Consider the following 24826-nt stretch of genomic DNA (forward strand, 5'->3'; position numbering starts at 1 on the left):
GCGCTTGTGAGGATGTAAGGACCACTAATGCTATGCTCTTACGTTGCCATTAAAGTTCAATGTGTTTTTCCACAACAAAAATCGGAGGCTTTCCCTTTGATTCCTGGCGCAGATGCTACAAGCAGGTAGCAGATCCGCAGAAGAATAAGGCCCTGTTCACACAGAGTTTTTTGGCACATTTTTTTCAGCGGAAACCGCGGCGAAAAACGTCCGAAATCGCCTCCTATTGATTTCAATGGGAGGCGAAGGCGTTTTTTTCCCGCGAGCGGAGAAAACTTTCGCGAGAGAAAGAAGCGACATGCCCTTTCTTCAGGCATTTCTGTCTCTGACCTCCCAGTGACATCAATGGGAGGCAGAGAAAGCCAGAAGGAATTTCAAGGCAGATTTTTCTGCCTGCAAAATACTGTGTGAACAAGGTCTAAGTCCCATTATCATTCAAAGTTGCTCATCCTCGGGTTTTCCATGTGATATAAGTTGCACGCTGCTTATTGCTGTGGCGGATTTCTTTTCATGGTGCGGACAAAAATACACGTAGAAAATTTTTCACAGCATGTGAACTGGGTTGCGGAAACCTCATATGCATGGGATGCAGAATCATCGGTATGTCATCTGAATCCATATCAAATCCAACATGTGTGAACGGGGCCTTAGGGGGAGTTAAAAAAAACTCTGTTCGGCCAAATGCACACGATACTTATTACGTGCAAATTTGTCGCTGGTATTATCGTGTGGCAAATCCACAGTTTAATAAAGTACCAGCAAAGTAAATGAGATCAAGAAATCTCATCTACATGTCGCATTTTCTGCACAAAAATTTGAAAATATGCTACATGTCACTTTATCTTGCATTTCCGCTTGAGAATTGTTTCTGACTCGTTTAAAAAATAATAAAAAATCTGCAGCATAAAACCTGCACCTATTTCCACATCAAAATGTAAAAACCGCACTATTAGGCCGGATTCACACGAGCGTATGCGTTTTTGCGCATGCAAAAACGTGGCGTTTTGCGTGCGCAAAAGGCACTTAACAGCTCCGTGTGTCAGCAGGGTATGATGCACGGCTGCGTGATTTTCGCGCAGCCGCCATCATTATGACACTCTGTTTGGATGTTTGTAAACAGAAAAGCACGTGGTGCTTTTCTGTTTTCATTCATACTTTTTACTGCTGTTGTGCGAATCATGTGCGTCCCACGGAAGTGCTTCCGTGTGGTGCGCGTGATTTTAACGCACCCGTTGACTTCAATGGGTGCGCGATGTGCGAAAAACGCCGAAATATTGGACATGTCGTGAGTTTTACGCAACGGACTCACGCTGCGCAAAAGTCACTGACTGTCTGCACGGCCCCATAGACTAACATAGGTCCGTGCGAGGCGCGTGAAAATCACACGCGTTGCACGGACGTATTTTACGTTCGTCTGAATAAGCCCTCAGGTACAGATTTTACCTGCGGAATTACCTGTGGTTTTGATGCGGATTTTGTGCACCAAATTCCTCAATGTGTGCGTTACAGAATTTGCTGGGGATTTACAGCACATTAACCCTTTACATTGTAAAGGATGAAATACGTTACAATCTGCAACATTAGGGTATGTTCACACAGCTTATTTTCGGCCGTTTTTCTGGCCGTAAACGTCCGAAATATCAGAAGCAGAACGCCTCCACACATCTGCCCATTGATTTCAATGAGAAAGAAACGGCGTTGTGTTCCGACGAGGCATTTTTTTTACAACGGCCACCTAAAAAAACAGCCGCGAAAAAGAAGTGCAGGTCACTTCTTCAGACGTTTCTGGAGCCGTTTTTCATTGACTCTATAGAAAAACAGCTCCAAAAACGGCCGTAAAAAACACTGCGAAAAACACGAGTTTGCTTAAAAAGCTATAATTTTATTTACTTGAGGGCTTGTTTTTTGCGGTACAATTTGTAGTTTTTCATGGCACCATTTATTGTATAATGTACTGGGAAGCTGAAAAAAAATTATTTGTGGGGTGAAATGCTGCACGTGCATGAGGTTTTGACAAACCCCATTCACATGAGTTAGGGCTTATTCAGACTAACGTGTTAATCGTCCGTGTGAAGGTCGTTTTTTTTAATGGCCGTCACATGGCTGCATGTTTTTTTATGGTCGTTGTTCTAACGGACCGTGTGAAGGGCCAGTAAAAAAATAGGACATGTCCTATTTTTGTGCGTTTTCACGGATCCCTCAATAGACTCAAGTCTATGAGGGATGTGTGAAAACGGGTCCCGCTCGGCTGCAAATCGGCCACGAAAAACGGCCATTCTTCACGTCTGATTTCACACACGTTGGTCTGAACATCGCCTTAGGCCTTAGTCACACGAACGTGTCAGTTTTGCACGCTCAAAAAATTCTGCGTTTTGCGCGCGCAAAAGTTCAGTGTGGCATCTGTATATCGTGCGTGGCTGCATGATTTTCGCGCAGCCGGCATCATTATGACACTCTGTTTTGATGTTACAACACAGTAAAGAAGGAGGGGCTTTTATGTTTCCCTTCACTTCTTTACCTACTGTAGCGCGAATCACGCGTGTCACCCGGAAGTGCTTCTCTGTGCCGTGCGCAATTTGCATGCACCCAATGACTTCAATGGGTGCGTGCTGCGCGAAACACGGGCAAGTATAGGAAATGTCGGAAGTTTTACACAGCGCACATACGCTGCGTGAAATTCACTGACAGTCTGAACGGCCCCATTCACTAACATAAGTAGTGCGATGCGCGTGAAAATCACGCGCGTATCACGGACGTATAACATGTTCGTGTGAATAAGGCCTTATATTGTAATTTGTAGTGAATTTTCAGTGCGCAATCCGCACTAAAAATAGGAGGCAAGTAAATGGCCTTATTCAGACGTCCATGTTCGGTCTGTGATATACAGAGCATGTATCGGCCATATTTCCCGGACCGACCACAGTTCAGGGAGCCGGGTTTCTAGCATCACAGTTAACTATGATCATAGTCCCTCCCTTCTCGTGGGAATACTGTCCCCGGTCCCGTACTGAAAGCATCATTACAGTATGGGACACTATTCCCGCGGAGAGGCAGGGACTCCCAGTTACACTGATAACTACGATGCTAGGAGTCCGGCTCCATGAATTGTGGTCAGCCTGGGAAATACGGCCAATACACGCTCCGCATGTCACGGACCGAACGCGCCCATCTGAATAAGGCCTTAGTCTAGTTACACAGTGCGGTGAAATCCCATTTTTTGACACAATTTTTGCAAAATCGAGGCAAAAACGTGATTTGACCGCACTGTGAGAATATAGCCTAACAGCACTTTTCATGTTTTGTATCCTTTTTTTATGCAATTTTCATAATTGCGGCACAAATCACACGGTTTTGCCGCGATTTTTATATAATCGCGCCAAAACTGCGCCATTTTTACCGCGATTACGAAAATCGTGGCAAAAAAACGCTAGGAAAACAAAAAATACCCAAAAACTTTTTAACATACTTTATACATTCTACAAATGGGGTCAGGGGGAATGGGAAGCAGGATGGATAGGGGAAAACACTCACCAGCCTGCAGGCCCGGTCGGCAGTATAGAGGAGCTGGCTGGGGGGCGGGATCTCCACACGGAGCTTCAGCACATGCTGCATCTTCCCCGTCCAGTACGTGAAGCTACAACAGGTATGCAGGGGTGCCGCGAGCGTTGCTAGGGGGGTGCCACGAGCGTTGCTAGGGGGTGCCGCGGGCGTTAGTAGGGGCGGGGCGCGAGCGTTGCAAGGGGGGCCGTGAGCATTGCGAGAGGGGCCCGCGACTGTTGCAAGGGGGGCGACAGTCCGAGGGGGGGCGACGGCAGCCCGGCGGGCCCCTTTTCTTCATCCATGTGGCCGGACCCCTGACGGGAGTACCAGTAGTACCCGCCTGATGGCGGCCCTGACAACGCCCACTTGGTCTGAAGTAAAAACACGCCCAGTTGGGCATTAAGAAAGTAATTAGCATGAAGCTAAAATCGCTCCTTTCGTGGTGAAAATAGATAGTTTTTCTAAATAAAAAGCACTGCTGTCACCTACATTATAGCGCCCATCTCCTTATGTAGGAGATAGGGCACTTATAATGTGGTGACAGAGCCTCTTTAAGTCTGACGTAACCATCTAATTTAAAATTATAATATTACATTTGAAATGTATTGTATGTCTGTGACTGGTTCAATATGAAATATTCTCATTGTATGCTATTGGCTGAATGACAGTTATTGTCACATTGCCTTTGATTGGTGAACCTCAAGCCCACACCCTTTTTGAAAGATATTTTTTAATTGTTTGATTAATAAATGTCAGAGGAGTATTTTTGAGCATACAAGCAGTATCTGTGTCTCTTCTCTCCGATATATCGATATAACCTGTGGGGAGAGGACTAGACAACAGAATAAGGAGATCCTTTTGTTACAAAACAGCAATGAAAATAAAAATGCCCAAATAATGTCAAATATAATCACATTTCTGATACTGAAAGTAAAAAATTAAAAGGTAAGTTAAAGTGTATGTTCACAAACGCCAGAAGTCTAGCAACTAAAATGGGGGAGCTGGAGGCCTTGGTACTGGAGGAACATAAAGATATAGTTGGTGTAGCTGAAACATGGCTAGACTCTTCACACCTATTCCTATAGGTAACAAGTATAAACTACTAAAATTAAACCCCCAAAAATTCTTCTAGTATATAAATGCTAAAAAGCCAATGTCTGAACATGTAGGACCCCTAAATAGCTGTAATGGGGAGTTGGTCACAGGGGATCAAGAGAAGGCAGAGTTACTAAATTGGTTCTTTAGCTCTGTACAACATGTATGTATATATATATATATATATATATATATATATATATATATATATATATATATATATATAAAAGAGTCCAAATACAATGTCAGTCGCACAGCCTTGTAAATCGTAGGTGGGTGCCGACCTGCCCAGGTCAGGGCTAACAGACCTGCTGTAGTAGAATCCAAAAATCAGGCAGCACTCCAAGGTATAAGCAAGGTAGAAAAAGGTGCTTTATTGGTCCATATATATGTGTATATGGACCAATAAAGCACCTTTTTCTACCTTGCTTATACCTTTGAGTGCTGCCTGATTTTTGGATTATATATATATATATATATATATATATATATATATATACATATATATACATCAGCTGCTCTGTTTATATATATATATATATATATATATATATATATATATATATATATATATATATATATATGTATATATATATATATATATATAAAACAGAAAACAGAGCAGCTGATATAGCCGGTGCTAGTGCTGTTAATATATCAGTTGATATACTGACTTGGCTGAATGTAGATATGGTCCAGGCTAAATAAAATAAATGTACACAAGGCCCGGGACCAGATGGGTTGCACCCTAGAGTTCTTAAAGAGCTTAGTTCAGTTATTTCTGTCCCCCTCTTCATAATATTTAGAGATTCTCTAGTGACTGGTATAGTGCCAAGGGACTGGCGCAGGGCAAATGTGGTGCCTATTTTCAAAAAGGGCTCTAGGTCTTCCCCGGGTAATTATAGACCAGTAAGCTTAACATCCATCGTGGGGAAAATGTTTGAGGGGCTATTGAGGGACTACATACAGTATTATGTGACAAAAAATAGTATTATAAGTGACAGCCAGCACGGTTTTACTAGGGACAGAAGCTGTCAAACCAACCTGATTTCCTTTTATGAAGAGGTGTCCAGAAGCCTAGACAGAGATGCCGCTGTGGATATAGTGTTTTTGGACTTTGCAAACGCATTTGACACTGTCCCTCATAGACGTCCAATGGGTAAATTAAGGACTATAGGTTTAGTAAGTATAGTTTATAATTGGATTGAAAATTTGCTCAAGGACCGTGTCCAGAAAGTTGTGGTCAATGATTCCTACTCTGAATGGTCCCCGGTTATAAGTGGTGTACCCCAGGGTTCAGTGCTGGGACCACTATTATTCAACTTATTTATTAATGATATAGAGGATGGGATTAATAGCACTATTTCTATTTTTGCAGATGGCACCAAGCTATGTAGTAATGTTCAGTCTATGGAAGATGCTCGTGAATTGCAAGCGGATTGAAACAAACTAAGGGCTTATTCAGACCAACGTGATATACGTCCGTGCAACGCGCGTGATTTTAACGCGCCTCGCACGGACCTATATTAGTCTATGGGGCAGTGCGGACTGTCAGTGATTTTTGCGCAGCGTGAGTCCGCTGCGTAAAACTCACGACATGTCCATCCTTTGTGCGTATTTCGCGCATCACGCACCCATTGAAGTCAATGGGTGCGTGAAAATCACGCGCACCACGCGGAAGCACTTCTGTGGGATGCGCGTGATTCGCACAACAGCAGTAAAACTATGAATGTAAACAGAAAAGCACCACGTGCTTTTCTGTTTACAAACATCCAAACGGAGTGTCATAATGATGGCGCACATGCTCGTGTGAATCCGGCCTAATTTTGGCATCCACTTGGCAAATGAAGTTTAATGCAGATAAATGTAAAGTTATGCCCCTGGGTACCAACAACCTGCATGCATCATATGTCATAGGGGGAGCTATACTGGGGGAGTCACTTGTTGAGAAGGATCTGTGTGTACTTGTAGATCATAAACTAAATAACAGCATTCAATGTCAATCAGTTGCTTCAAAGGCCCGCAAAATATTGTCGTGTATTAACCACTTCCCGACATATGACATACAATTACGTCATTATAAAGGATCTGCCAGGCACTACGTCTGTGGATACTCCCAGGATTAATCAATCGACACCTGAGGCCGGACCTCTTAGACTGACTCCGGCTCCCACCAATCAGGGTGGCAGTCTCAGGAGTGGGAGAGCCTATCGCGGCCTGGTCAGTCGGAGTTAGCTCTGCCCCCTGTTCATTTATACCTGCCGTTTTCTCTTCCTCATTGCTTGTGATTCTTCCTGGTTTCCTGGCTCTGCTACAGCCTTGCTCCAGCCTGCTACAGCCTTGCTTCAGCCTTGCTACAGCTGCCGCTTATCCTGCTTCGCTCTGACCCCGGCTTACTTCCTGCTCCTTGCTCTGCGTTCGTATACTTCGTGACATCCTGATTATGACTGCTCGTTGACCACTCTGGTTTCCTCACGGTGTTCCGTGGGCTACTGCCCCTTCCCTTGCTTGTTCCCTGTTTGTATTCCCTTGCACTTAGTCAGCGTAGGGACCGCCGCCAAGTTGTACCCCGTCGCCTAGGGCGGGTCGTTGCAAGTAGGCAGGGACAGGGCAGTGGGTAGATTAGGGCTCACTTATCCCCTTCCCCTTCTTCCTGCCATAACAGTCATAGTCGGGTTGGGGAAGTATGGAGCCGACACTTCATAGTAACTAGCGGCATCACGCTCGAGCGCGATCCCGCTAATTTGACTCGTTGAATGCCGCAGTCAATACCGACCACAGCATTTAAATCGTTAGATAGAGGGGGGCGGCCCTCTCCAACAGCTCATCGCGCCCCCCCCCCAAAAAAAAGATATTAAAAGTAAAAAAAAAAAACTTTTCCCATTTCCTCCCTAAAGCATAGTAAAACATTAAATAAATAAACATAATTGGTATTGCCGCGTCCGTAAAAGTCTGAACTATTACAATATATCATGATTTAACCCGCACAGTGAACGCCGTAAAAAAACTATTTTTTTGGTCACCTAATCTCCCACAAAAAATGAAATAAAAAGTGATCAAACTGTCGCATGTACACCAAAATGGTATTATTAAAAACTACAGCTTATCCCGCAAAAAATAAGCCCTCATACCACTTAATCGACGGCAAAATAAAAAACGTATGGCTCTCGGAATATGGCGACACAAAATAAATTTTCTTTTTTACACTTAGGTTTTTACTTGTAAAAGTAGTAAAATATAGAAAAAACTATACATATTTGGTATCGTCGTAATTATATTGACCCGCAGAATAAAGTTAACATGTTGTTTTAATTGCACAGTGAATTCTGTAAAAACGGCGCGCAAAAAACCATGGAGGAATCGCTGTTTTTTTTTCATTTTCTACCCCACAAATATTTTTTTTCCCATTTCCTAGTACATTATACGGCAAAATAAATGGTGCTACAAAAAACTACAACTTGTCCCGCAAAAATCAAGCCCTCATAGTACTATATCGATGGAAAAATAAAGATGTTATGGCTTCTGGAACGTGAGGAGGAAAAAACGAAAATGAAAATCTGAAAGTTATTTACGACGGGAAGGGGTTAAAAGAGGCATGAACTCGCGGGACAGGGATGTAATATTACCACTTTACAAAGCATTAGTGAGGCCTCATCTAGAATATGCAGTTCAGTTCTGGGCTCCAGTTCATAGAAAGGATGCCCTGGAGTTGGAAAAAATACAAAGAAGAGCAACGAAGCTAATAAGGGGCATGGAGAATCTAAGTTATGAGGAAAGATTGAAATAATTAAACTTATTTAGCCTTGAAAAAAGACGACTAAGGGGGGACATGATTAACTTATATAAATATATGAATGGCACATACAAAAAATATGGTGAAATCCTGTTCCAAGTAAAACCCCCTCAAAAAACAAGGGGGTACTCCATATAGCTGGAGAAAAAAAAGCTTCAACCTGCAGAGGCGACAAGCTTTCTTTACTGTGAGAACTGTGAATCTATGGAATAGCCTACCGCAGGAGCTGGTCACAGCAGGGACAGTAGATGGCTTTAAAAAAGGCTTAGATATTTTCCTACAACAAAAAAATATTAGCTCCTATGTGTAGAAATGTTTTACTTCCCTTTTCCCATCCCTTGGTTGAACTTGATGGACATGTGTATTTTTTCAACCGTACTAACTATGTAACTATGTACCTATGTAACTTATGATTTATTTGTATCTGGATAAGTTCCCTGAGTGAGTGTTGGTTGAAACACTCCTCTAAAATTTCAGTCTAATATATTTTGGGCCATTATTGCTTCAACAATATTTTGCCACGCATTATCCATTCCAATCAAGTAGGATTTGTAGCAAATAGACAAGCTCCTGATAGTACACGCAGAATTTTGCATCTGATCCAACATGCTGAGGTCTCTCGAACGCCTTCTCTTCTTCTCACTTTGGATGTGGAGAAGGTGTTTGACAGCGTTCAATGGGGTATCTGAAGGCAGTTCTTCCAAAATTTGGACTAACTTGCACTATTAAATCAGCTATTATGGCCTTATAGTCTAACCCTTCAGGGAGAGTGTTTTCCTCTAGTTATTTATCACAACCATTCTACATTACCAATCATCAGTGTTGCCCTTTATTGCTACTTATATTTGCCTTGGTTATGCAAACAACTTGCAGAATTCATAAGAGCAAATAAAGATATTCATGGATTGACAGTTGGTAATACAGAACACAAAATTGGCCTATATGCTGATGATGTTATACTAACCCACATGTTTCCCTCTCCTCAGCGCAAACTCTCCTACATAGATATGGAACCCTGTCATATTATAACATAAATTAGATGAAATCCCAAATTTTGAATTTGGGGATGCCATCCCGGCCTCGACAAGCACTTGAAATAAGTTTCCTTATCTGTGGAACGCTAAGTCATTTAATTACCTAGGATTTTCTCCTAGCTCGACCCTTTACCGAGAAAATTTTAAGCCATTGTTATAATCTGTACCTAAACAGCTGAGCTCTTATTCTAACGTGCAACTCTCATGGGCTGGAAAAATTGCAGTATTCAAAATGATAGTATTACCGTTGATTCTATATTTCTTCCACACAATAGCCATACTGATTCCTGCAATATATTTTTAAATGCTCTAACGTGAAGTCTCATCCTTTATTTGGTCAGGATACTGTCCTAGAACACAATTTTCCATTATGACAAGGAGGTGGAACCTAGGTGGAATAGGAGTTCCAGACCTAAAGAAATACTATCTGGCTTGGTACAAATATATTTCTAATAACCCCAATTCAGAATTGTTGGCTTTCCACCATCTACCACTAACATACCTTCACTCCTTTGTATTTTGCATTGATCTTTCAAATTGGGTAACTTTAGGTATTGCAACAATAGGAGAATTATATAACGAGCCTCATCTACGCTCATTTGAATCTCTCTCTCACATATCACCTTTGTCCGTTTTTAATGGCCGTTTGTCATCTGTTTGCCATCCGTATTTCATGGCCATTAAAAAAAACGGATGGATTTAATTTCTCATGTTTTTTTTTACCCAACCCCTGAAAACACCACAGTGCCCATGTAGATAATGCCGCAATGTCCCTGTAGATACTGCCACTGTGCACTCTGTAGATAGTGCCCGCATAGTTCCAGTGCTCACATAGCACCACAGTGCCCACATAGTGCCACAGTGAACACTGTAGATAGTGCCAAAGGGCGCACATATAAAGTGACATAGTGCCCACATATAAAGTGCCAGTGCACACATAGTACCACAGTGCCCACATATAAAGTGACTTAGTGCCCGCATACAAAGTGCCAGATCCCACATAGATAGTGTAACGATGCCCATGTAGTTAGCGCCACATAGCCCCCTGTAAATAGTGCAACAGTGCCCATGTAGATACTGCCAAACCACCCTGTAGATAGCACCACTCCATGTAGATATCACCAGGGGACTCCATAGTTGAAAGCCTTGACTTCACTGTCCATATATGGGCTTCCCCGGGCTCAGCATTCAAAATAGCACTGTGTGAGAGGAGTCCTCGGCCAGGATCTGTCTTTACCGGCTGTTACAGGGATTGATTGTTGAAAAACAGCCGTTAAAAACAGATCCAATGAGTTCTATGGGAGCCGTCAGTATTCACAGGCCATTAAAAAAATGGCCGTGTGAATACACCCATAGAACCTCACTGTTCTGAAAATGGCCGTGTGGCGGCCATTAAAAAAAGGCCATCACACGGCCGTTTTTCACTGTCATGTGAATGTAGCCTTAGATGGCATTTAACACCAGCATGAATCTCCAAAGTCAAATCTGATTACCCTTACTTATGCTGGAGAGGTTGTGGTCTTCGTGGCACATACCTACATGCTCGCTGGACATGCCCTGATTTAAAATAATGTTTGTCCTCTGTTTTTAAGGCCCTCAATAGCCTTCTATCAACTAATGTACCTATGTTTCCAGATTATGTTATGTTTTCTAGACGCTAATAAATTACCAGTCCATTCTCTAGTAATGGGATCACACATAATTCTAGCTGAAAGGAGTGCAGTTGCTAGATCCTGGAAAGATCCAAAATCACAGTCCCTTTCGGAAGTATGGGCTTCTGTTAACACGGCATACAATATGGAGATAAAATATTCTGTTTATACATTATCCTTTCCTTTGGGAAGGTGGAAACATTTTTGCAACCTTGGCGTTCAGATTTCTTGTCACTGAATAACATTTAATATGTCATAATATTGCTCCCATTATTTATATATACTTTCTTTGTATTGCTACTTAGTTATATTGGAATATCGGCATGTTCAGCTTCATAATTCATAATAGGTAAAATGGATCTACGATACCCTATGTTAGGGATTACAGAGATGTATCCATTATGATAATAGATAAGAGTTAATGTCATTACTGATCATCTCTCCCTTTCTTATGGCACATTGGCTCTAACTGCTTTAAACTGTTACATGATGTATTAGAATAGATTTGTCATTATCACATTACTGATTTATCTTGTACTTCCAGTAAACACTGACCTGTTATTGCATTACTTCATATGCTTCATATACTCTGTTTTAATGTACAAGTTGCTTCTTTTTGTACAATGTTTTATAAGTTTGAAATCCAATAAAATTGTTTAAAAAAACCAGAACAAAAAAAAACTATAAGGGCAAGAGGGATGTCCTTATGTTAACCACAAAACATGGTAACGGAAGCACCCCTCATCGTGTCCGAGATACCACTACAATGACCCCCAAGCCGGATTGCATCCTGGGCAATAATAAGTACATGGGAGGTGTTGATCTCCCTTATCAAGCACTGAAGCAGTACAATGCCATGCGGAAAACAAAGGTGTGGTACAAAAACCTGGCCTTGCACATGGTACAAATGGCATTGTTTAACCCCTTCCTGCCACAGCCCTTTTTCAGATTTTCCTTTTCGTTTTTTCCTCCCCACCTTCCAAAAGCCATAACGTCTTTATTTTTCCATCGATATAGTAATATGAGGGCTTGATTTTTTGCGGGACGAGTTGTCGTTTTTCGTAGCACCATTTATTTTGCCATATAATGTACTAGGAAACGGGAAAAAAATTATTTATGGGGTACAAAATGAAAAAAACAGCGATTCCTCCATGGTTTTTTGTGCGCCGTTTTTACGAAATTCACTGTGCAATTAAAACAACATGTTAACTTTATTCTGTGGGTCAATATTATTACGGCGATACCAAATATATATAGTTTTTTCTATATTTTACTACTTTTACAAGTAAAAACCTAAGTGTAAAAATGTATTTTGTGCCGCCAAATTCTGAGAGCCATAACTTTTTTATTTTTCTGTCCATTAAGTGGTATGAGGGCTTATTTTTTGCGGGATAAGCTGTCGTTTTTAATAATACCATTTTGGTGTACATGCTACGGTTTGATCACTGTGCAGGTTAAATAATGATATATTGTAATAGTTCAAACTTTTACGGATGCGGTGTCTATGCTCTAGGGGGAAAATGGGAAAAGTTTTTTTTTTTAACTTTTAACTTTTACACAAAAACAAAACTTTATTTAACTAATTTTGACTTTTTTTATTAGTCCCCCTAGGGGGCTTGCTAATGTATTGCAGTATATCGTGATTCTGACATGCAACTATAAAGCCATGCTGGAGGCAGTGCTTAATAGGTGCACAAAGATGGCGGAACTGGGGGCAGCCATAGCAACCATCGCCCCCCCCCCCCACGATTGCATTGCGGGGGCGCTATGAGCTGTTAGAGAGGGTCGCCCCCTCTTTCTAACGATTTAAATGCTGCGGTCGCTATTGACCGCAGCATTTAACGAGCAAAATGAGCGGGATCGTAACAAACAACGGCATCGTATGGAGCAGGTTTACTCCGTGAGTCCGTTACATACTTCCCCTACCCGACTTTGGCGTATGGATACGTCAAATGTCGGGAAGGGGATAATGCTTACGTGCTATCACGATGTGCTGGCCAGATAGGGACGTTCCTTTCTGTTTCTAGAAGTGGTTATCCGGGCCCATGTATTTGGGAACCAGGAAAGAGAGGGCACCAGTACTTCTGGAAGCGATGGTGTACGTATTGCACCAGGGAAACACTGTTCCAGTGAAATCCACTCCACTAGTAAGAGGGGAAGGACACAAAAAATTTGCAAAGCGTGTTGCAAAAGGAGGAAAAGAAGAAACACCACTTATCAGTGTCACACCTGCGATGAAGAACCTGGCCTGTGCATAAAGTATTGCTTCAAAGTATATCACACATCCATGGATTATTAGTTGTATAATTCATTTACAGCATTGTTATTTTAAAGCGTCATGGTGCCCACAAACTAATCCAGCAAAATCCTTGCTCCGAAAGGCAAATGGCGCTCCTTTGCTCTGAGCTATGGCGTGTGCCAAAACAGCCGTTCATGGCCACATATGGGGTATTGCTGTACTTGGGAGAAATTGCTTTACAAATTTTGGGGTGCTTTTACTCTTTTAGTCCTTGTGGAAATTAAAAAAATTAGCTAAAGCTAAATTTTATTGGAAAAATTTAGATTTTCATGGCCTAAGTCTAATAATTTCTGCAGAAAAACTGTGGAGTAAAAATGCTTAACACACCCATAGATAAATTCCTTAAGGGGTGTAGTTTAAAAAATGGTGTCACTTTTGGGGGGTTCTACTGTTTTGCTTCCTCAAGGATTTTGCAAACATTGCGTCCGCAAACCACTCCAGAAAAATTTTAGCTTCAAAGGGCGTTCCTTGTGTGTGTCCAAACAGCAGTTTATGACCACATATGGGTTATTGCAATACTCAGGAGAACGTCCTTTACAAATGTTGGGGTGCTTTTTCTCCTTTTTTCCTTGTGAAAATGAAAATTATTTAACATGTTTGTGGAAAAAAATTTGGTTTTCAGTTTCACGGCCTAATTCCAATAAATTCTGCAAAGGACCTGTGGGGTCTAAATGCTCACTATACCCCTATATAGATGCATCAAGGGGTGTAGTTTTCGAATTGGAGTCGCTTTGGGGAGGTTTCCACTGTTTTTCTCCATAAGGAGCTTTGCAAATGTGACATGGCATGCAAAAACCATTCCAGCAAAATTTGAGCTTTAAAGCCAAATGGCACTCCTGCCCTTCTGAGCCCTGCCGTGTGTCCAAAGAGCAGTTTATGACCCCATATGGAGTATTGCCGTAATCAGGAGAAATTGTTTTACAAATGTTAGGGTACTTTTTCTTCTTTTGGAAAATGGAAAAATATGAACTAAAAATAAAATTTTATGAGGAAGATGTAGATTTTCATTCTCACAGCCTAATTCCAATGATTTCAGCAAATAACCTGTTGGGTCAACGTGCTCACTATACAGTTAGATAAATTCCTTGAGGGTGTAGCTTCCAAAATGGTGTCTTTTGGGGGTGTTTCCTTTGTTTTGGCATAAGACCTTTCTCATACCTGACATGGTGCCTAACATATATTCAAATAAAAAGGAGGTTTTCAAAATGGGGTGATTTAAGGCAGTTCTTAATATACAGGCCCCTCCAAGCAAATTTAGAACTTAACTGGTACGTAAAAATAGGTTTTGGAAATTTTATTGAATATGTCAAAAATTGCAGCTAAAGTTATACGCCTTGCAACATCCTTGAAAAATAAAAGGACGTTCTAAAAATGATGCCAACATAAATTAGACGTATGGTAAATGTTAACTAGTAATGATTTTGTGTGGTATTACTATCTGTCTTACAAGCAGATACATTTAAATTAAGAAAAATGCTAATTTTTCCAAAAATTTGTTACATTTAGTTTCTTTTTCACAAATAAACACTGAATGTATTGACCATATTTTACCACTAACATAAAGTACAATGTGAATGTGTCATGAGATAACAATCTTTATCATTGTGATGCATGATCTCATGAAGCGACAGGTATGGTCTTGAAATGACTAGTCTCAATCAAATTTTTAAAAACGACTAAGAAGTCGTGCCTGTCAAGTGATCCCTGGACTGCTTTTTGCAACCTTTACACAGTGTTGCTTTTCCCCTCGAGGGCAAATCTCTCCACATGGCTAGTGGAGGGAGGTTGTCAGCAGGAGCTATCTGATATATGCTGATCTATAGTGTTGTGCCTTTACCAGCACAACCTCAATAGGTGAGTATTTTTACAGTATTCGCTCGTACTCTAAATTCCATTGTCCTGTACGATGTCACTTTAGAGGAGTGTAGGATCTCTCCTCTTTTTCTCTTCCCTATAAAATGTACAAAAGCATTAAAACAAGCATTTTTTATGACAAATTCTCTTTAAAATCGAATTCCACTGAAAAACAATTTTCAATTGTTTTTTATTTGTAATGTCAAACATAGATTTAGATTTTACTTACTGTACTGAATTATAACTGGAAAATGAAATTAGTCCTCCAAAAGCAAGTGAAAATGAGTAGAAAACTTGGGCACCAGCATCCAGCCAAGTTACTGGATTTGCCAATTCAGACACCTAAATGACAACAAAATATGCAGTTACTGTATAGTAAATTACATACATCAGCAATCTTTAGCTATAGGCACACAAACACAGAAACAGACTGAAATATTACATGTACGCTGTACATTTAACCCCTTCCCAACATTCGTCATAGGTATACATCATGGAGAGCCAATGCTTCCTGCAAAATGTTGTATACTTACGACAAACAGGGAAGTGGTTACTGTGTTAAAATACACAATTACAAAGTAAAGATGGCTTTTGTCCCTCACAGCACGCCATCTTTTCACAACGCCCAGCACAGGGGGCTATTACCCCCATGCGCATTGGCAATCGCTGCGATTGGCAGGTCAACTGAGACCGGCCAATTACGTTTGTTTTTTTGCGGTTTTACCAAATCACTGTGCCACAGGGCACAGGGATGATGTGGTGATTGGTGCTGTCTAGGACAGCGCCAATCCCTATCATATATTCATGGGGCATAGACCGACTAATCACAGCTAAAACAGACCCATTCACTTTAATTGAACGCGGACACCTTTCTGTATCGCTACAGATAAGTGTCTGTTCCGCAGAACTGTGCCGGGAATTATGGAGCATGTCCGTTCTTGGTCCGCAATTGTGCCACGGACTCCTCCATAGAAGTCTATGGGGGAAGCCAAAATTGCGGATGGCTACTGAGGTGCGTCTGCAAATACGGATAGCCATCCGCAAATACAGAAGTGTTGCTAAGCGACACAGAGGGGATTTCCCATCAACCAGTCCTCTTTTTTTTGCTGATCCGTATATACGGATGTAATACGGATGCACTACGGACCGTATTTGTGGATACCACTCAGCAGAAATGGGTACATTGCTGATGATTTTCTGATGACTATAAAGTATTCGCAGATACGGTCGTGTGCAAGGGGCCTTAGGCTATGTTCACACGCTTAGGCCCCATGCACACGACCGTGCCCGCAATCACGGCCCGCGATTGCGGGCACGGCCGGCCGCTGACTGACAGCCGCATTTTCGGGCCGTGCTCCCATACAAAGTATGGGAGCACGGCCCGCAAAATGCGAAAGAACGGACATGTTCCATAATTCCCGGAACATTTCCACGGCACTGACACCCTTCCGTAGTGCTACGGAAAGGTGTCAGTGTTCAATGAAAGTGAATGGCTCAGTTTTTGCGGACCGCAATTGCGGTCCGCAAAAACTGAGTTTTTTTGCTGTCGTGTGCATGGGGCCTTAAGAAAATACGGCTGAAAATACGGAGCTGTTTTAAATAGAAAACATCTCCTGATTTTCAGCCGTTTTTTAATTGAACTAGCATTTTTTGCGCCGTTTTTGACGCCCATTTTTGGAGCTGTTTTTCTATTGAGTCTATGAAAAACGGCTCCAAAAATGACTCAAGAAGTGACATGCACTTCTTTTTACGGGGCGTCTTTTTGTGCGCCGTTATTTGAAAATGAGGCGTAAAATAACGCCCCGTTGGAACAGAACGTTGTATTTCCTATTGAAATCAATGGGCAGATGTTTGTAGGCGTTCTGCTTCTGATTTTTCAGCCGTTTTTCTGAACGTTTTACGGCTTGATAAACGGCTGAAAATAGCCCGTGTGAACATACCCTTAGGCGGGATTCACACGACAGGGATTCCCGGCCGGGTGCCGGCCGTTCATAAATCGGCCGGCACCCGGCTGCATTAGGAATAATAGACCCCTAATGGGGCTATTCACACGACCGATTTTTTGACGGCCGGGAAAACCGTCCGTCAAAAAATAGGACATGCTTTATTTTCAGCCGGGTGCCCGGCCGCCCGGCTCCCATAGAAGTCTATGGGGCCGGGTAATACCCGGCCATCACCGGAATGTGTCCCGAGTGATGGCCGGGTCTACCGTCGCTCGCGCACTCTCTCTCCTCCTCCTCACAGTGCAGAGTGCATGTGAGGAGGAGGAGGAGGGTCTTTTATTGCTCGCTGTAGGAGTCGGAATCCCCAATCCCCGGCCGGGGATTGGGGATTCCGCTACAGGAGAAGTGCGTGACTACACTGTCCAGATATGGACACAGCGAAGTCACTCACTTCTGCAGCGGAATCCCCAACTCTATGGCCGGGGATGCCGCTACAGGAGAAGTGCATGACTACACTGTCCATATATGGACACAGCGAAGTCACGCACTTCTGCAGCGGAATCCCCGACTCTATGGCCGGGGATGCCGCTACAGGAGAAGTGAGTGACTACACTGTCCATATATGGACACAGCGAAGTCACGCACTTCTGCAGCGGAATCCCCGACTCTATGGCCGGGGATGCCGCTACAGGAGAAGTGCATGACTACACTGTCCATATATGGACACAGCGAAGTCACGCACTTCTGCAGCGGAATCCCCGACTCTATGGCCGGGGATGCCGCTACAGGAGAAGTGACTGACTACACTGTCCATATATGGACACAGCGAAGTCACGCACTTCTGCAGCGGAATCCCCGACTCTATGGCCGGGGATGCCGCTACAGGAGAAGTGCATGACTACACTGTCCATATATGGACACAGCAAAGTCACGTACTTCTGCAGCGGAATCCCCGACTCTATGGCCGGGGATTCCGCTACAGGAGAAGTGAGTGACTACACTGTCCATATATGGACACAGTGACGTCACTCACTTCTGAAGCGGAATTCCCGACCTGTGGCAGGGAATTCCTCTTCAGGAGAAGTCAGTGACTACACTGTCCATATATGGACATTGAAGTCAGTGACTTCTCCTGGAAGGGGGGGGGATGGGTGCAACCTACAGGGGGCTGTGTGGGATCACCTACAGGGGACTTGGTGGCATCACCTACAGGGGACTTGGTGGCATCACCTACAGGGGGCTGGGTGGCATCACCTACAGGGGGCAGGGTGGAATCACCTACAGAGGGCAGGGTGGAATCACCTACAGGCGGCAGGGTGGAATCACCTACAGGGGGCAGGGTGGAATCACCTACAGGGGGCAGGGTGGGTGGCATCACCTACAGGGGGCAGGGTGGGTGGCATCACCTACAGGGGGCAGGGTGGGTGGCATCACCTACAGGGGGCAGGGTGGGTGGCATCACCTACAGGGGGCAGGGTGGGTGGCATCACCTACAGGGGGCTGGTGGGTGGCATCACCTACAGTGGGCTGTGTGGCATCACCTACAGTGGGCTGTGTGGCATCACCTACAGGGGGCAGGGTGGAATCACCTACAGGGGGCAGTGTGGAATCACCTACAGGGGGCAGGGTGGGTGGCATCACCTACAGGGGGCAGGGTGGGTGGCATCACCTACAGGGGGCAGGGTGGGTGGCATCACCTACAGGGGTCAGGGTGGGTGGCATCACCTACAGGGGACTGGTGGGTGGCATCGCCTACAGGGGGCTGGGTGGCATCACCTACAGGCGGCTGGGTTGAATTACCTACAGGGGGCTAGGTGGCATTACCTACAGGGGGCTGTGTGGCATCACCTACAGGGGGCTGGGTGGCATTACCTACAGGGGGCTGGGTGGCATTACCTACAGGGGGCTGGGTGGCATTACCTACAGGGGGCTGTGTGGCATCACCAACAGGGGGCTGGGTGGCATTACCTACCAGGGGGGCTGTGGCATTACCTACAAAGGGCTGTGTGTGGCAACAAATTTAAATGAAATTCATCCGATTTTAAAACGGACAGGGAAAAAAACGGATGCAAATCGGGTCCAAATCGGCCGGTAAAAACGGAAACTCGGCCCGGAACGGAATCGGAACGGATGCAAATCGGATGCAAACCGGCCGGGAAAATCGGCCAAAAACGGCCGATTTTCCCGGCCGACACTCGGACCCTGTCATGTGAATGAGGCCTTACAGTTAGCGTCAGTGACGGACGTTCAGTTTTTTTTAACTGAAGTTTGCTCACTAACTTTTTGATAGCATAGCGACAGTTTTAGTGTGAATTTACAGCGTTAGGGTATGTGCACACGATATCGACAATTACGGATGAAATTACGGAGCTGTTTTCAGGAGAAAACAGCTCCTGCATTTCAGACGTAATTGCTCGTACTCGCGTTTTGCGAGGCGTCAATTACGGCCGTAATTTGGAGCTGTTCTCATTGAAATCAATGAAAAACGGCTTAAATTACGTCCCAAGAAGTGTCCTGCACTTCTTTGACGACGCTGTTATTTTACGCGTCGTCTTTTGACAGCGACGCGTAAAATTACAGGTCGTCGGCACAGTACGTCGGCAAAACCATTGAAATGAATGGGCAGATGTTTGCCGATGTATTTGAGCCAAGTTTTAAGGCGTAATTCGAGGCATACAGGAGAAGTGCATGACTACACTGTCCATATATGGACACAGCGAAGTCACGCACTTCTGCAGCGGAATCCCCGACTCTATGGCCGGGGATGCCGCTACAGGAGAAGTGACTGACTACACTGTCCATATATGGACACAGCGAAGTCACGCACTTCTGCAGCGGAATCCCCGACTCTATGGCCGGGGATGCCGCTACAGGAGAAGTGCATGACTACACTGTCCATATATGGACACAGCAAAGTCACGTACTTCTGCAGCGGAATCCCCGACTCTATGGCCGGGGATTCCGCTACAGGAGAAGTGAGTGACTACACTGTCCATATATGGACACAGTGACGTCACTCACTTCTGAAGCGGAATTCCCGACCTGTGGCAGGGAATTCCTCTTCAGGAGAAGTCAGTGACTACACTGTCCATATATGGACATTGAAGTCAGTGACTTCTCCTGGAAGGGGGGGGATGGGTGCAACCTACAGGGGGCTGTGTGGGATCACCTACAGGGGACTTGGTGGCATCACCTACAGGGGGCTGGGTGGCATCACCTACAGGGGGCAGGGTGGAATCACCTACAGAGGGCAGGGTGGAATCACCTACAGGCGGCAGGGTGGAATCACCTACAGGGGGCAGGGTGGAATCACCTACAGGGGGCAGGGTGGGTGGCATCACCTACAGGGGGCAGGGTGGGTGGCATCACCTACAGGGGGCAGGGTGGGTGGCATCACCTACAGGGGGCAGGGTGGGTGGCATCACCTACAGGGGGCAGGGTGGGTGGCATCACCTACAGGGGGCAGGGTGGGTGGCATCACCTACAGTGGGCTGTGTGGCATCACCTACAGTGGGCTGTGTGGCATCACCTACAGGGGGCAGGGTGGAATCACCTACAGGGGGCAGTGTGGAATCACCTACAGGGGGCAGGGTGGGTGGCATCACCTACAGGGGGCAGGGTGGGTGGCATCACCTACAGGGGGCAGGGTGGGTGGCATCACCTACAGGGGTCAGGGTGGGTGGCATCACCTACAGGGGACTGGTGGGTGGCATCGCCTACAGGGGGCTGGGTGGCATCACCTACAGGCGAGTGGGTTGAATTACCTACAGGGGGCTAGGTGGCATTACCTACAGGGGGCTGTGTGGCATCACCTACAGGGGGCTGGGTGGCATTACCTACAGGGGGCTGGGTGGCATTACCTACAGGGGGCTGGGTGGCATTACCTACAGGGGGCTGTGTGGCATCACCAACAGGGGGCTGGGTGGCATTACCTACCAGGGGGGCTGTGGCATTACCTACAAAGGGCTGTGTGTGGCAACAAATTTAAATGAAATTCATCCGATTTTAAAACGGACAGGGAAAAAAACGGATGCAAATCGGGTCCAAATCGGCCGGTAAAAACGGAAACTCGGCCCGGAACGGAATCGGAACGGATGCAAATCGGATGCAAACCGGCCGGGAAAATCGGCCAAAAACGGCCGATTTTCCCGGCCGACACTCGGACCCTGTCATGTGAATGAGGCCTTACAGTTAGCGTCAGTGACGGACGTTCAGTTTTTTTTAACTGAAGTTTGCTCACTAACTTTTTGATAGCATAGCGACAGTTTTAGTGTGAATTTACAGCGTTAGGGTATGTGCACACGATATCGACAATTACGGATGAAATTACGGAGCTGTTTTCAGGAGAAAACAGCTCCTGCATTTCAGACGTAATTGCTCGTACTCGCGTTTTGCGAGGCGTCAATTACGGCCGTAATTTGGAGCTGTTCTCATTGAAATCAATGAAAAACGGCTTAAATTACGTCCCAAGAAGTGTCCTGCACTTCTTTGACGACGCTGTTATTTTACGCGTCGTCTTTTGACAGCGACGCGTAAAATTACAGGTCGTCGGCACTGTACGTCGGCAAAACCATTGAAATGAATGGGCAGATGTTTGCCGATGTATTTGAGCCAAGTTTTAAGGCGTAATTCGAGGCATAAAACGCCTCGTTTACGCCTGAAAATAGGTTGTGTGAACCCAGCCTTACAGTTACCATCAGATAGTGACGAACAATCAGATTTTTTTAAAACTAAAGTTTGTTCACTAAATTTTTCATAGCGTAGTGACAGTTTTAATCTAAATTTACAGCATTATAGTTAGCGTCAGTTAGTGGTGGACGTTCAGTTTTCTTTTCAACTGAAGTTTGTTCACTAAATGTAGCGACAAAGCTGTAGTTTAAATTTAGTGTAGTAAATTTTTTAATACTACAGTTTTTTTCCAGTGTTAGGGTATGTTCACACGCAGTGGTTTCAGGAGTATTTCGGGGCGTTTAAGCCTCGAATAACACCTGAAAAAACGGAAGCTGAACGCCTACAAACATCTGCCCATTGTAATCAATGGGAAAAACAGCATTTAGTTCATACAGGGCGTCTTTTTACTCCTCTGTTTTAAGAAACGGAGCATAAAAAGACGCTCCGTAAAAAGAAATAGCATGTCACTTCTTGAGGCGTTTTTTGGAGCTGATTTTCCATTGAACACTATGAAAAACGTCTTAAGGCTATGTTCACACAGAGTATTTTGCAGGCAGAATTTCTGCCTCATATTTCCGTTTGGAAGTTTGAGGCAGATTTTCCTCTGCCTGCACGCCGATTTTCACTGCGTTTTTCGCCCGCGCCCATTGGGCGCTGCGGGCATAAAACGCAGTGAAATACGCTTTCTCTGCCTCCCATTGAAGTCAATGGGAGGTCAGAGGCGGAAACGCCCGATAATAGGGCATGTCGCTTCTTTCCCCCGCGAGCCGGTTTTACCGCTCGCGGGAGAAAACCGCCCCCGCCTCCCACTGAAATCGAAGGGAGGAATATTCGGGAAATTTTTGACGAGCTTTTTGGTGCGGTTTCCGCGTAAAATAACTCGTCAAAATACTCTGTGTGAACATAGCCTAAAAATGCCTCAAAAAACGCCTCAAAAGAAGCCTCGAAAGAAGCTCCAAATTAATTAAAGAAGATTCATTTTCAGCTTCAAAAATGTCTGAAAATCAGAGGCTGTTTTTTTTTCTTTGATATTTGGTATACACATGTAAAAACACAACTCACACAACCACCTCTGTAAAAATAAATTGAGTATTACATGTGTTCATGCACTACACAACCCACTAATAAAAATGCCCCAATCATCCCAAAGGGTCTATTCAGCCGAGGAGGCATACGCCATCCTGTCCTCTGACACTAATGCGGCCAGCGAGGTAGAAGAGGAATATTCCACATTCCTCTTGTCCTCCTCCTCCTCATCATCCTTATCCAGTGGTGAGGAAACCCTGCAAATGTGCCACAGAACATCAGCTGAGGCAACCCCCCAAATGAGTGATACCATGTGGAACCCATCCCCTGAGAATTATGAGTCTGACATTCCAGATTTCATAGGCAGCACAGGAATTCGGTTTGAGATTGCAGACCTCACAGAAATTGCCTTTTTATGTATTTTTCTCTGAATATTTTGTAAACTAAATGGTGGCCCAGACAAATTTATATGCCCAGCAATTTTTAGCACAAAACCCCAAGTCATCATTTGCTAGGTGCAGATGCAGCGGAGATGATGACATTTTGGGGCCTGGTGCTAAATATGGGCCTAGTAAAAAAGCCAGAGATTAGGAAATACTGGAGTACGGTTCTTTTATACAGCACCTATTTTACCGCACGACAATGCCCGGACACGTTTTGAAATAATTCAGAAATGTTTGCATTATAATGATAATGCACAGTGCCCGCCCCGTCAGGACCCCACATATGACTGCCTATTCAAAATCGGGCCAGTCATTGATAATTTTTGCACCACATTTGAACAATCATACACACTTGAAAAGAACATTGCAATAGACGAGTCCCTTGTACATTTTAAGGGGAGACTAAAACTCTGCCAATACCTGCCCAGCAAGAGGGCAAGATATGGAATTAAAATGTACAAGCTGTGCGAGAGCAGCTCAGGGTACACCCACAGGTTTAGTGTTTATTAAGAGAAGAACACCAGGATAGAACCATCAGAATGCCCCCTGGCCTGGGGATGAGTGCTAAAATAGTGTGGGATTTGGTGCACCCACTACTAGACCAGGGTTATCACCTTCATATGGATAACTTCTATACCAGCATCACACTATTTAAGTACCTCTCCACCAGAAGTACTGCAGCATGTGGCACCATGCGCAAAAATCTGAGAGGCCTGCCTAAAACTCTGATTTGGCAACCACTAAGAAAGGGAGAAAGCAGGGCACTAAACAGCAAGAACATATTGGGGGATGTCCTTATGTTGACCACAATAGATGGCAACAGCAGCACCCCTGCCCGAAGTAACACTACAATGACCCCCAAGCCGGATTGCAGGGGGTGATCTCTCTGATCAAGTACTGAAGCCGTACAGTGCCATTCGGAAAACAAAAACAGATGTGTCCGCCCTTTATGCAAATATCCCCCATGACAAAGGTATAAAAGCTATTGAGTTTTACTTGCTCTCTGAAACCTAATATACCTAACACCCAAGCTCTTTTTTTTTATTAATTTCATTGATTTTATCTTACAGCACAATGTTTTTAGTTTTGGTAATACATTTTATAAACAGATTAGGGGCTGTGCCACAGGGTCACGTTTTGCACCCTCTTATGCAAATTTGTACATGGGTATGTTTAAGGACTCATATATTTTAGGTAATCACCCTTATATAAATAATATTTTACTTTATCGTAGTTATATAGACTACTTATTCTTTATATGGAAAGGGGACCAGACGGAGGCCATCGCTTTTATGGGGTTTCTGAACAACAATAAATTTGGTTTATCATTTACACATAATAATTCTGCAAAATCTATTGACTTTTTTTAGACCTCACTATTAACATTGACGATATTGGTAATTTTAGTACTAGTACACATTTTAAAACTGTTGATATCAATAGTTACCTCAATTTTAAAAGTTCCCATTACCCACC

At 44.1% G+C, this 24826-nt stretch overlaps 1 protein-coding gene across 1 annotated transcript in view; it reads right to left on the reverse strand.

Annotated features, from left to right (window-relative positions):
- The window catches only part of SLC6A19 (solute carrier family 6 member 19), a 217596-nt gene that overhangs the window by 99445 nt on the left and 93325 nt on the right, over nt 1-24826 (reverse strand). The window contains exon 6 of the mRNA XM_075828515.1: nt 15497-15609. Within this exon, the coding sequence (XP_075684630.1) occupies nt 15497-15609 (113 nt within the window). The remainder of the gene's footprint in view (nt 1-15496; nt 15610-24826) is intronic.

This window comes from Rhinoderma darwinii, chromosome 5 (assembly GCF_050947455.1).
Source record: "Rhinoderma darwinii isolate aRhiDar2 chromosome 5, aRhiDar2.hap1, whole genome shotgun sequence".
In the NCBI taxonomy this organism is placed as follows: Eukaryota; Metazoa; Chordata; class Amphibia; order Anura; family Rhinodermatidae; genus Rhinoderma; species Rhinoderma darwinii.